Raw genomic sequence first — 13,618 nt, 5'->3', positions numbered from 1 at the left:
TAGGCTGGCGATGTAGAGTTCTTGCTATGTGTAAGTTTCAGCAACTGAAGTTCTAAATTACCTTTTTATTAGGTAAAGGTATGACATAATTTACCTTTTTGATTAGGTTAGGTATGACATAATTTATCTTTTTTATTAGGTTAGGAATGACAAAATGTATCTTTTTTATTAGGTTAGGTATGACATAATTAGTTTGAATTGGTTTAAGAGCTACAGGCTGGTTTATCCATATAATATGAAGGATGATAATTAATCAAAAAGAAATTAAGTTTTGAAATAACCACTAATGACCTTGAGTTCATTTTCTCTCTCAATGGAGACTGTACTTTTCTATCAAAGAACTTCAGACATTTGTAACTCCTAGCATGTGTAACTCCAGAGTTGCAGTCAAACCACATTAGATTAGAATATTAGATTAGTTTAGGGAATAAAATTGTGAAACAAAATGGGTACTTGGGAGTTTTTTTATTATAACATTAGGTGCCCTTGTACTCAAACAATCCTGAGAGTGCACAAATAATAAAAAAAAAAGAATAAACTATACAGGTTTCCAAAATGTTCCAGAGTTTGTAATCCTTAAAGATGGCCAAGAAGTCTTGCATGGCTCATATTGATGCATAATTGGACTTAGGTTGTTTCAATTCATGGCACCTTGAGTTTATGGAATATCATGCATCCTGTTGCCATGGAAACACTTGAAAATGACTTCTGCCTGCAAAATGCTGGTCAATAGATACATCAACTTTATTGAAATTCACCTAATTTAGGCCCACCTGACTGTAAAATGGTGGGTCAATAATTTTATGATGATTGGGACTGCACAGTGTCATGGCAGGTGGTGAAGAGGAGGCGCAAACACTCGACATGTGCGAAGAAGGGGATTTTGATAATAACGACACCGGTGAGATGGCCTGAAACAAAATGCAGTCAACTGAAAAGCAGCACAATATTAGTCCCACTTCAGGAGGCGTGGTTAGGAGTCTTGTGCAGCAGGTCCATCTGTGGCTTTTGATGTGGGGCAGAGAACGCAGACCATTCATTTCAAATAAATAAATTAGGGGACAGCAGGCACTTCAAAATGTCCATCTCATCGCCTTGTATGAAATAACATTGACAATTCCTTTAATCATTAATCCCTTCTACATGAGTTTGTTCGAAATATAGCATTGATGTACTGACTCTCTGTACCTGTTGACCCAGAGAAGCTGTAATCCAGGAAAACACACTAAACCATATCATTTACGATTGTCTTAATACAAGTGCTGACTGGGGAGGTGACAGTGCGTGACCGATTTTTACAATGCATGGCTTGATGGAGGTCAAAAGCAGGTGAGCTATGATGGGATCATGAGACCATGGGTTCCAGAGGATTGCTGTCTACCATTGATCTCTGAGCACTAACTGTGCTACCTCTAAATACAGGGCATACAGCTATATCTGGCACCTCCAGGAATTACATTGAAGTTTGTCTCCTTCTTTATCTTTCGGCTGCTCCCCTTAGGGTCACCACAGTGGATCAACCACCTCCATTTCCCATCCTCTGCATCTTTCTCTTCCACACCAACTACCTGTATGTCCTCTTTCACCACATCCATAAACTAGGCCTACTAGGCCTCCCTCTTTTACTCTTGCCTGGCAGCTCCATCCCTAGCATCCTTTTCCTACAACATATTCAGTTTCTTCTCTCTGTGCTGTCCTCCCTCTTGTTCACCTACATCTGCTCTGTCTTAACCCAACTGACCTTCATTCCTCTCCTCTCTGGAGAAAATCTCCAAATCTCCACATTCTCTTCCACCCTCCTGCACCCTACTTTCACTGAAGAGCACAATGTCATCTGAAAATTTCACAATCTATGTGGGATCCTGTCCAACCTCACCTGTAAACCTGCCCATCACCAGAGCTGATCCTTGGTGTAGATCCACCTCAACCTTGACAATCTCATCGCATATTGTCCAACATTAAAAAAGAAAACTGCACAAAAAGTTATTTATTTTCCGGTCCGTGTGAAGTAGCTGTTCGTCCGGAGTTGCCTGTTAAAGGAGTTCCTTTTATCCTCAGCAATGATTAGCAATGATTTAACTCCAGAATTTTTCCTCCCAGCCTGGACAATTTGTGATTACTGTGTCAGTGTGTGTTGCTAACCATCCTTGTGTTTCTCTCCCCACATCCTGATATTCTGTTATCCCCATTCCTGTGCACGCCATGACAATCGAAAGCCCACATGAACAGCAACCCCTCACTATTCCCCCCCGAGTTTAGAGATTTGCACAAGGCCGTCTCGGTTGACAAGGCGACTCGACTCCAGTTGCACCGACCCTGGGATTGCGCAATAGACCTCCTGCCAGGTAAAACACCTCCTTAGTTGCATATCTATTCCCATTTCAAACCAGAGCATCAGGCAATGAAGGAATACGTGGCTGAGGGTTACTTTGAGGGTTACAAGTTTCTTTTTTTTTGTAAAGAAGAAGGATGGGGGACAGCGCCCATACATTGATTATGGGGGGGGGGGGGTTCAATGGTGTGACGGTGATGTATTCCTACCCTCTGCCTCTGATTCAGGTTACCTTCGAGCGCCTCCGGGGGGGTGACCTTATTTACGACGCTTGAGTGCTTATAATCTGGTGCGCGTGTGAGCAGGAGATGAATGGAAAAGTGCGTTTAGCAAACCTTCAAGACATTATGAATATAGGGTGATGCCCTATGGTCTCGCTAATGACCCGGCTGTTTTCAAGGGTTTCGTCAATGACGTTCTCAGAGACATGCAGATGACCTTTGTAGTCGTGTACATTGATGACATTTTGGTTGGTCAAAAAAATCAGAGAGGAACATGTCCAGCATGTGAGGGCGGTCCTCTCCCGCTTGCTCATGTACCAGTTATGTGAGAAGGCCGAGAAATGCTCTTTCTTCATGAGGGAGGTGCCGTTTCACGGCTAAAAATCAGTGCCGAGGGAATCGCAATGGAGGTAAAGGCAGTTACTGAGTGGTCCGAACCCAACACAATTAAAGGGTTGCAAACCTGCATATTATTGCGCCCCAAAAAAGGGTTCAGTTTGTTAAGGAGCATAAAGATTGGTCTCTGAAACAATGGCCAAAAGAAAGAAGCGCATTATGTAATGCTGCCATCAGGTATAGTCGTAGTTGTAGTTTACAACTCTGTTTGGAAGCAGTGCAATGATCTGACGTTGCTTCAGTTGGTCAGGTCTGGTTTCAGAAATATTGTGTGACAAGTCAGATGATATCTTGAATATACTGAATGACCACAGTTTTAAATCAATTGATTTTTCTCTGTCATTTTTTTACACGCATGTTTCAATATGACAATGCCAGGATTCATCATGCTTTAACTGTGAAGGAATGGTTCAGAGATCACAAGACATATTTTTTTACAAATGCAAGGTAAAGTATGAACACATGTGTAATGTCCGTAATGAAAATGTCAGGGCTCACTGTGTAGGAAAGTCCAATGTATTGGAAATGGCCCTTTATCTCCCTCTAGAGTAAAAGTTCTGTAACAGTAGACTTGCTCTAACCCACTTATCATTAATAATAATTTGTATTCTGTATCATTTGAAGTCATGCAATGAGGAAGTGGGAACCAAATGTCAACTATAAATGGTGGCAGATTAAATAATAATTATAGTGTAGTATTACAGATAAAGAAACAATTGTTTCATTAATGACAACATTAAACATCAGAAATAAAGGAATACTATTTGAAAGTTCTAAATAACCTAAAATTATTTGAAATTTATATGAAAAGAGTAAATGGTCTGTATTTTCTACAGGTCAATCTGTGTATAAATAAATGCTTATATCAAACACAGTTACATTACAAGAAGGTATGATGAGGAATTTATGAACTTAAGAGGAAATCTTAATTAAACTTCGCCACAGTTGATAATGATAATACAAGGACAGAATCAAAGCTTAGGAGATACTGTCAGATAACTGTAGAGGATGGTTGAAAATCCAATTAAATGCAGAACCAAATATCCATTAAAAACATAAAAGGATCACAGATGACTATCTTCTCCACTTTCCTTATGATTTCACCAAGGACATTTTACTGGTAAATTATAAGATGAGGAAACACTTAATTCATATCAGAATTAAGATCACACATTCCCTTTTAGCATTTTAGCACATACATATGAATCTATGATATAATAATAAAAAATATTTCTTAACTCAAGTCCGGTTTAAATAAAAAATGTTTTTATTATCAGTGTAAAATAACAGAGATTCAGTTGCCACTTCACAATCCTTCCTTATGCCATTATAGTCTTAGAGCTCATTTCAGTTACTCTCAGTCTCTCGTCCTGGTTTTCCAGGACTTATCCTGTCAAAACAATTGTCAGACCACCAAATTTCAAAAATAATTTTGAGTGCAAGACTAACATGTAGTATATGTACAGTCCTAATGTTTCATACAGATATTATTTGTACAAAGGCTTTTTAGGCATTTTATACTCCTAGAGTTGAAAAAAAAAAGTCGAATACAGGTTATCCGTTTATGGAAGACTAAATAATGTAGCTAATAAGCAAAAAAAACCCCTGTTAATTTCATTGTGCAGACCCATTCTATATGCCCAGTCTCAGATACATATATATGATTTTTTCTACTGATACATTTTCACAAGCAAATTAATAAATTAATCTTCAAGCTATGGGAGAAAAACTACACCATAGCATCTCTCATTACTAAGCCATAGACCCTCTTGTATTTACTTACAGAATCCCCAAAACTGGCAGGGAATGTCTTCAGAATGAAATGATTTTGTGTGTGTGTGTGTGTGTGTGTGTGTGTGCGTGCGTGCGTGTGTGTATACACACACACACACACGCACACACTGTTAAAAAAATAAAGGGAACACATAAACAACACAATGAAACGCCAAGTCAATCACATTTCTGTGAAATCAAAATGTAGAAACAGTGATTGACAGTTTCACATCAAATGTTGTGCAAATGGAATAGACAACAGGTGGAAATTATAGGCAATTAGCAAGACGTCCCCAATAAAGGCGTGGTCCTGCAGGTGGTGACCACAGACCACTTCTCACTTCCTATGCTTTCTGATTGATGTTAAGAGTCCACAACCCACACAAGTGGCTCAGGTAGTGCAGCTCAAGAAGGTTTGCTGTGTCTGTCAGCGTAGTGTCCAGGAGGCGCTACCAAGAGACAGGCCAGTACATCAGGAGACATGGAGGAGTCTGGTGGAGGGCAACAACCCAACAGCAGGACCACTACTTCCGCAAGGAGGAACAGTAGGAGCACTGCCAGAGCCCTGCAAAATGACATCCAGCAGGCCACAAATGTGAATGTGTGAAACATGAGGGCCCACAGGTGTCCACAGGTGGGGGTTGGGCTTACAGCATTTGCCAAGGAAAACCAAGATCAGCCAATTCGCCACTGGCGCCCTGTGCTCAGATGAAAGCAGATTCACACTGAGCACATGTGACAGAATCTGGAGATGCCGTGGAGAACGTTCTGCTGCCTGCAACATCCTCCAGCATGACCGATTTGTCATAATGTTGTGGCATTTCTTTCAGGGGCCGCACAGCCCTCCATGTGCTGGCCAGAGGTAGCCCGACTGCCATTAGGTATCGAGATGAGATCCTCAGACCCCTTGTGAGACCACCACTGGTGCGGTTGGCACTGGGTTCCTCCTAATACAACACAATGCTAGACCACATGTGGCTGGAGAGTGTCAGCAGATCCTGCAAGACAAAGGCATTGATGCTATGGACTGATCCGCCCGTCCCCCAGACCTGAATCCAATTGAGCACATCTGGGACATTGTCTCATTCCATCCACCACAGACTGTCCAGGAGTTGGCAGATGCTTTAGTCCAGGTCTGGGAGGAGGTAGCTCAGGAGACCATCCGCCACCTCATCAGGAGCAGGGCCAGGCGTTGTACGGAGGTCATACAGGCCACATTTTGTATGACACTACTGAGCCTCATTTAAGCCTTGTTTTAAGGTCATTACATCATTACAGCCTGTAGTATTTTCCCAAATCTCCAAATCCAGACCTCTATGAGATGATAAAATGTATCATTTTTGTGTGACTTTGTTGTATTTAAGAAGAATATTTAATTCATTTTATTTTATTTATTTATTTTTTTTACATTTAGATGTAGGATGTCTTATTTTTGTGTTCCCTTAATTTTTCTGAGCACTGTGTGTGTGTGTGTGTGTGTGTGTGTGTGTGTGTGTGTGTGTGCATGACTACTGGAGAAGATACACTGAAATTACAACCACATTCATAAACCCTAAAAAAGGAGATGGCAGTAACGCTGCACACTGGAGGGGAGTCTCATGGGTAAGTGATACCTTGCACCCTCCAGTACTGCTCGCCTGGCCCCATCACCGATGAAGGTATGAGGAAGACACTCATCTAGACTCTTCTCTGTCTTGGCCCCTCGGTGGTGGAATGTACTTCTCCTCTAGGTCAGAACAGCACAGTCGCTGAGTATTTTCCTACGGCAGCTTAAGACCTTCCTCTTTAGAAAATACTTAGACTAACTTGTAACTTTCTTACTTATTGAAGAAAAAAACTACAACAGAGTGAATAAAATGATTTGAATTCATGGTTTGAGTCCTAGTAAACCAGAACTGGCAACTTCATTGATGGTAACATTTGATGGTAAAAGCACGTTATACGTTGCTCTGGATAAGGGCATCTGCCAAATGCCATAAATGTAAGTGGTTATTTGGAACTTGTGTAATTTTTCTTCTTGATTGTGGCTCTTAGCTGGATATGAGACAGCAGAGGCCAAAGAAACGTCTCTTTCGTTGACGGACCAGAGGATAAGGAGTCAGGTTAAGCAAGCTGCTGTCATCTGTGAAAAAAGAAGACAAAATGTCAGAGTGAAGTTAGCAGTGAGGCAGTAAGATGCAGCAGTAGATGCCATCCAAAGGTTAATAATACAACACAAATGCAACAGAAACAGTTGTGTGCCATGCTATTGGTCGCATAGTCCAAAATTTGTCAGTTGTTGATAATGAGAAAAGTATCACCTCTAAATGATGCCTAAAACAGTAGAAAATGTGTCTGAGGTTACAGACCTTACTAAACCATTATTAACACATGGTACAAAGACCATTATGCCTGATCAATAATGGGATGGCGATGTACACATAAATTGCCAATGCTAATCAAACACGAACAATCCATAAAATCAGTTCCATTCTCAGATGTTCCACCCACGATGATTTGAGCTGAAAGAGACTTCATACCTTGGTTCTTCAGCGGTAAAGGCATAGTCTCCCTGAGTTTACTAAGTAGGTTCTTCATCGTTCTCATGTCCCTGTATTAACAGCAACACAAGAAGCATGAGTGGGATGTGGGAATCACATAGATTGAAGATGAAAATGTCCCATAGAGTACATAAATTTGATCATAAATTATGGCATATTTTCAATTTTAGTAACTACTGACTGGTGAATTTTTCTTCAAATTGTTTTTCTGTGAAAAAGACATATTTTGTTAAGTGTTTAACTTAACATCAATATGCATGTAATATATTCCAGTATCAATAGTACTGGACACCAGAATACCAAAAATCTTTCACCAAACAAATTACCAAAATATTTAGCCAAATTGGTTTATTGTCTAGTTATAATGAATAAAATGAATAATTCACAGAATCAATCTGTGCATGGTGGGAGGAGCCTGTGAATCCTTCCTGAGTGTTGTGGCTGTGACAGATGTTCCAGAAAAATGCTCCATTTGGGAGCAACATGTTTTTCTTTTTAAAGATTATTTTCCTTATGGCCACTTAAAAAGTATGATATGCGTGAAATATGTGACCCTGCATGAAAAACAACTGACAATGACAGTTGCCATTTCCTCACCTCTCTGTGTTGTCTATGTCCGTGCTGACCAGCAAACAGGACTGAGAGCTCTCGGCAGGAGAGGAGGAGGTATCCTCCAACATGGGAATATCTGAGCACTCCTCCACCCTGCTGTCCATCCAGGCAGATGCAGAAGACTCCTTCCCTGCAGAAGGCAGTCAGTTCCAGCCAGTTCACCTCAGACACTACCCATCACATCCTCCCTGACGACAAGGAAATCCCAGATCTGTTGAACACTACAAACATATAGTAGTGTATTGTGCTGGAGCTCATCACTCACCCCAAGTTTAAGTTCTCAGTTCTTAAGAAAGACTAAAATACTGAGTAGAGCTGAGCACGTTGTAAGTCGCTCTGCATAAGGGCGTCTGCCAAATGCCATAAATGTAATGTAAATGTAAATGAAAAGATGTAAAGTTTGTGTAAAGTTTGATTTCATATTTATTCAACATTATGCTATTTAGCGTTTAGCACCTGATTGTGAAATTGCTTACAGTTTGCGACAGTTTGATACAATAAGGAGTATATTTCTGAGGTGCTACTTCAGACATTGGGTTTCACTAGTTTGACAATCAGAATTCTTGAACAAAAGTACCAATAATATATCTGCATAAGAGAAACCATTTTCAAACCTTAATGAAAAAAGTTAACGGTAAACAGAGGAAGGAGGAGGCAGGTTGTTGTGCTCAGTGTTACTAGTAGTGATGAACGGAATCATTAGAATCAGTTCACTAGAAGATTTGTTTGTGTTCCTTTGACAAACACCTTTATAAAAACTAAACTCATTCATAAATCATGATGCTTTAAGTGTCCTGTCCTATGGTATGCTATTTAACTGGTCTATTACTGTATTAGGACTGTATATAAAGACTGTATCATTCACGCCAAACACAACTACTACTCTGGTTTAATCTGCACTTATTAAGGTGATACAAAGTCACTATTCACATTGAAAAAGAATATTATCCAACCCCTGCATTCTCTGTACTCATCTGCATTCTGTAAATGACATTTCCTTAAATTAAAGAATGATAAATCTGAAATCCTACATATAGGTACTAAATCAACATTATTGAAAACTGACAGTTTTTCAATTGATATTCCTTTAGAAGATTCGTTCTTTTGTAGTTTGTAGCTCTGTAATCTTTTGTAATTGGTATTTCAGGAGAAATTGCTTGTTGAGAAAAGTTAATCAGGAACTAAAATCTTATTTCAGCATGTTAATTAGTCCCTGCACTGAAATGCTTATAATGACAGTTTTGGTGCATTTTTGAATGAGCATCTGACAACACTGCTTTGTGCTTATAATACATCATCTACATACATCTAATTCTTGGTGACAGAAACAATAACGCACCAAAAAATTGTTGTTTTTTCTTCTTCAAGACACAAATAAGTAACAAGTGATTCCTCACTATCCTATTACTATTCCTTATGTGCATGACCATATTCTAGTGAATAAGCCCCACCAGCTACATGTCTTATAGCGCTTTGGCCCGTCCTCCTTTTCATCACCTCTCCTGTGGAGCTGCAGGCAGCCGAGCAGGCAGACGGCCTTCAGCATCTCAGTGATGTACATCTCCAGACAACACTGCAGCTGGATGAACAAGCGGCAAATCTCTGGCTGGATCTCCCCGTCCTCCGGCCTGTCCGAAAGCGAGACACACGAAGAATGTTCGGAACAGTCAGGTTCGGAGCTACAGCCGAAAAATGTAGAAATAGTTAATAGGAGATATGAAAATTGGCAGTAGGATTAGGCGGTATGCGTATTATGAGCTGAATGTTGATTTTAAAATGGATTGTGAAGTAAAGTCAAGGAACAAAAGCTATGCGTTGGGACTTTTAATTTGAAAACGTGAAGGGGAATAGAGCACAGAGTTAAGGAGCGGACCATGTTCTGCCATCTGGTGTTGCATAAGCTGTACTACAACAAAATGACTTCATCACTTTTATGTCTTAGGGTGTGCATGTGTGAATGATTGTGTGTGTGTTGGAGCCCCATCCAGGGCCTGATCATGTCTGCACATGTAGCTTGCGGCTCCAACCCCCAAAGTACTGAACTGGAAAAGTGGACAAAGTAAATTATTGGATGCATCATGGAGCAATATCTCATCAGGTTTTGTTTTGTAGTCATAATGACAAGTTATCACGAGAAAGTAAAGATTCACAACTGCACAAAAACGCTGATGTGCATTGCCTCTCACTTTCACATTTAAGTTCACTGGCTTAAGTTTATGTGCCATATTTTAGTGAATGTTCACATTCAAATCCAGCAGCTGTTTTACTTTATTCAATGTCATGATAGACAAGCTGCCGCCTGCCAAAGCTCATGGTAAAAAGCCACACGAAGAGTGATGGCTTTCGAGAGCTTTCAACAAGGATGAGGAGGTGGATGTTGATGGTGCTGTACCTTTATAATGGATGATTTTGTGTAATTGAAGGTCTGTGTGTTTAGTGTATAAATGGGAGAGCATAATTGAGACAGTACATTCTTATATTTAATGAACATGTATGAATACTGGGCACTAAGGAACAAAAAGAAATTTTTAAAAATGTGTTTTTAGCATTTTTTTTTGTCCAGCATGATAAATTATTTGTTAAGAGTCATGAACATGATATATTGACCTTAAAGCAATATATTTTATTTGTTGTTCTTCTAGGAAATAAAGAATTAAATACAATAAAAGGTGAGTAATAAAATGAACTAAAATGTGCTTTTTCATTTACATATAAGGGTCAAACTCAGAAAACACCCAATTTACACCCTCAGTCATTGAACCAAAATCTGATTCCAATCATACGCAGTCCACTGTGGTTCATCAGAATATCTACAATCATTTGGTTATCAGTATGCCCACTGATGGAGCCAATAATAAAATGGAATACAACAAAACAATTGCTTCAATAAAAACTGCAGCCCTCTTGTCCTGCATGCTTGTGTGAGGACATGCTTAAAAAGGAGGTAAGCTACAGTGCTTATGTAGTTTGGTCTGATTCCAGGTTGTCCTTGTCTTTGTAATCTCTCATGGAGAATTGGCAAAAGCGTGACAAATTGTCTAATTAAATTCTGGATTTACATCAAACACCCAAAAAGCAATGTTACACCACTTCCTTTACTGTGAAATTATGTCCATGTTATTGTTTCACAAAAATTGTTCCCTTCTACAGAGGGGCTAAGGTGCCAACCACAACCACAACCACAACAGAGGGGAAGCAGTGTTACCTCACCCTGAAACCCAAATAAAATTTAAAAAATCATTGCTTTCAACATTATCACTGTCTGACACAAATGTAAGTGAAGCCAATTGAAATTTCACTTAACCGGGGTACATGTGAAACAGAGGTCCACAGCCACCCACCAGCATGTGAAGCACGAGAAAGACAAGCGACACACAAGCCAAATGAGGCTGAAGTCCAGGAACGGTGGTAAGAAATGTACTATGTAGGATTCAAGTTTACCTTGACCCCATGTACAATGATGAACAGGGTAAGAAAAAAGTCAAATCTAGGTCTCCACAACAACCATCAGGCACAAATCCATGTTGAAGAACTATATTTCTATTTTTATAGTGTAGTGAAAATGGGACAAAATGTTTTATTCCAACCTTTCGGTGATGTTGTGAGGCAATTCTTTTCCCTTAAACTTTGTCACTATCATGGACAATTTCAATCAAAATCTGGCTGCCCCTCCCAGACAGACAATGATCTGAAGTCTGAATCCTCACATAAACTGATTAGATGGTGAGACTATTACAATCCATAAAGGATAAAGGGTTTTGTGGCTTCTCCCGAGTTCACTAATTAAGGAAGCTGGTGGTGGCTGATCTGAGCGTTAATCTGAAAGTACCACCATTCCCACCCGTTCCTGCAATATTGATATCAATCAACACCAATCACCATGTACCTTTTTCCATCACTTGTTGATTATAATTAATAAATGAGCTCATATTCACCCAGATATGACAGACAGGCTCTGGTGTGCAGTCTTCGCCATCTCACAGCCTTTAATGCGCGTCTTGTGCATCTCTGCCCGAAGTGAAGGGCAGTCCGCGGACAGCTCTCCAATCGAGATGACCAGCTCCCGATAAAGAGCCACAAGTGTATTGAACTCCTGGACGATCTAGAGAGGAAAGGACAGCAGTGCATGTGGTGAGCCAGTCTGGTGCACATCAGCAGCTCATCTAGTGCAGACACCCTGAGATCAAACTTCATCCTGCAGCTACGGAAGCCATTAATACTGTGAGGCCGCAGGTTAAAGTAAGGCACTCCTGACTGCTCTGGATGGTTTCATCAGTAATGCCATCCTGACACATACAGAACAGGTACCATTGTCAAATCGATGCCCAAAGAGTCGATGGTGTTGCTTATTAGCAGTGCAGCTCCCACGTCTCAACAAGCACCATGTGATGTATACCATACTGGTGCGTTCGATGTGGTCAGCAGCAGTGATAATGAACCATGTAGGCGTGTGCTTTAATCTACATCACATTTACATGTAAGCATGTGCCACTGAGCGTGGTACCGTCCCCACACACGGCTCCCCGGGCGCCCGTGAGCAGTGGGCAGCCGTGACAGGTGTCCGTAGAGCAGTGTGTGGGGTCAATGGCACCTTGGCTGTTCAGGACTCGAACCGGCAACCTTCTGGTTACGGGTCCGCGTCCTTAGCTGCTAGGCCACTTTCACGTTTCTCAGTGACTGACTTACAATCAGCAGTTACAGGGACAGTCCAGCTGGGGCAACTCAAGGACACAATGGTACTAAGTGGGGCTTGAACCTTTGTCTTTGTGGTCTTCACCCATATTGGCACAATTATATTCAATCAATTGGGAGAGGTGAAGTACGCGACGTCTCTAGAAAGCCGAGATTGTAGGGTAGTAGCAGCCTAGCTGGTAACACACTCGCATATGAACCAGAAGACCCAGGTTCAAATCCCACTTACTACCATTGTGTCCCTGAGCAAGACACTGAACCCTAAATTGCTCCAGGGGGGGACTGTCCCTGTAACTACTGATTGTAAGTCGCTCTCTACTCATTTATTGCTGTAAATGAGTAGAGAGACTATCTCCATGGGCTGGGTTGGGATGGAAACGCTCCTTTCCCAGGGCCCAGGCTTCAGGCTCGCCGCTCAGCAGGGTGCAGGGGGACAACAGGTTCATGAAAGAGAGGAACACCGAGATCGTGTCCCGCCATACCCACCATTCTGCAGTCTGCCACGGCGCGCTGGGCTTCGCCGCTGTCCCTGCGCTCCGGGTCTCTGCTAGGGGGCTTGCCGCCGCCGATCTGGAAAATGTTCCCGGCGCTTCTGGGGCGGTTCTTGCGCCCATTCGATGCGGAACTCATGCATACACATTTACCGGGCAGATCCTCGGGAACGGGGACGGTGCGTCGCGGCGTGAGACTGCGTCTATTGCACCGCTGGCGGACGAGCAGCGCCGACTCCGCTCCGCATCGCCGCGACCGCGACGCGAGTCACCTCCACTTCAGCCGAGAAGCGTCCCCGCGACGGACCCACCATCCATGTACGGCTTTCCAGCACGACTGCGAGGTGTCCCCGCCGCACGAATGTCGCAATGTCGGAGAAATGACAGCGGGACGACGGCGAGTCTGCAGAGCAGCGCGGAGCTACGGAGCAGCATCGCAGCCGCCTGCGCGCCTCAGCCAATCAGGCACGCCCGCAGAGCGTCGAGAAAGTAGGCGTGGCCACATATGAACATGTGGGCGTGGCCTCGTGCAATGCACGGGAAGGATGAGGTTTTAAGGGC

General features: G+C 41.9%; 1 protein-coding gene across 2 annotated transcripts; it reads right to left on the bottom strand.

Annotated features, from left to right (window-relative positions):
• Window positions 1-6,516: 6,516 nt before the first annotated feature.
• On the bottom strand, window positions 6,517-13,516 carry rgs7bpa (regulator of G protein signaling 7 binding protein a). 2 transcript variants are annotated; one of them, XM_028989051.1, is made up of 6 exons: window positions 13,053-13,516; window positions 11,810-11,976; window positions 9,326-9,502; window positions 7,860-8,004; window positions 7,242-7,312; window positions 6,517-6,844 (listed from the first exon to the last, which is right to left on the bottom strand). In XM_028989051.1, exons 1-5 carry the CDS (start codon window positions 13,194-13,196, stop codon window positions 7,283-7,285), a joined length of 663 nt encoding a protein of 220 aa, XP_028844884.1. In that variant the 5' UTR covers window positions 13,197-13,516; the 3' UTR covers window positions 6,517-6,844; window positions 7,242-7,282. The 2 variants fall into 2 exon arrangements, with proteins under 2 accessions (XP_028844884.1, XP_028844874.1); XM_028989041.1 differs by having other exon boundaries at window positions 9,372-9,502.
• Between the last annotated feature and the right edge of the window lie 102 nt (window positions 13,517-13,618).

The sequence above is a fragment of the Denticeps clupeoides genome, chromosome 1, assembly GCF_900700375.1.
Source record: "Denticeps clupeoides chromosome 1, fDenClu1.1, whole genome shotgun sequence".
NCBI classification, from domain to species: domain Eukaryota; kingdom Metazoa; phylum Chordata; class Actinopteri; order Clupeiformes; family Denticipitidae; genus Denticeps; species Denticeps clupeoides.
The sequence above is the reverse complement of the archived record's forward strand: the minus strand, read 5'-3'. Positions and strand labels throughout refer to the sequence as shown.

Bases quoted from the DNA above. Each gene is read 5' to 3' on its own strand.
- rgs7bpa (XM_028989041.1), bottom strand. From the start codon at position 13,196: ATGAGTTCCGCATCGAATGGGCGCAAGAACCGCCCCAGAAGCGCCGGG. The intron at 8,005-9,371 runs GTGATGAAAAGG...TGCCTTCTGCAG, and splicing joins CCTGCAGCTCCACAGGAGAG to GGAAGGAGTCTTCTGCATCT. The intron at 6,845-7,241 runs GTATGAAGTCTC...CTTTTTTCACAG, and splicing joins TTTACCGCTGAAGAACCAAG to ATGACAGCAGCTTGCTTAAC.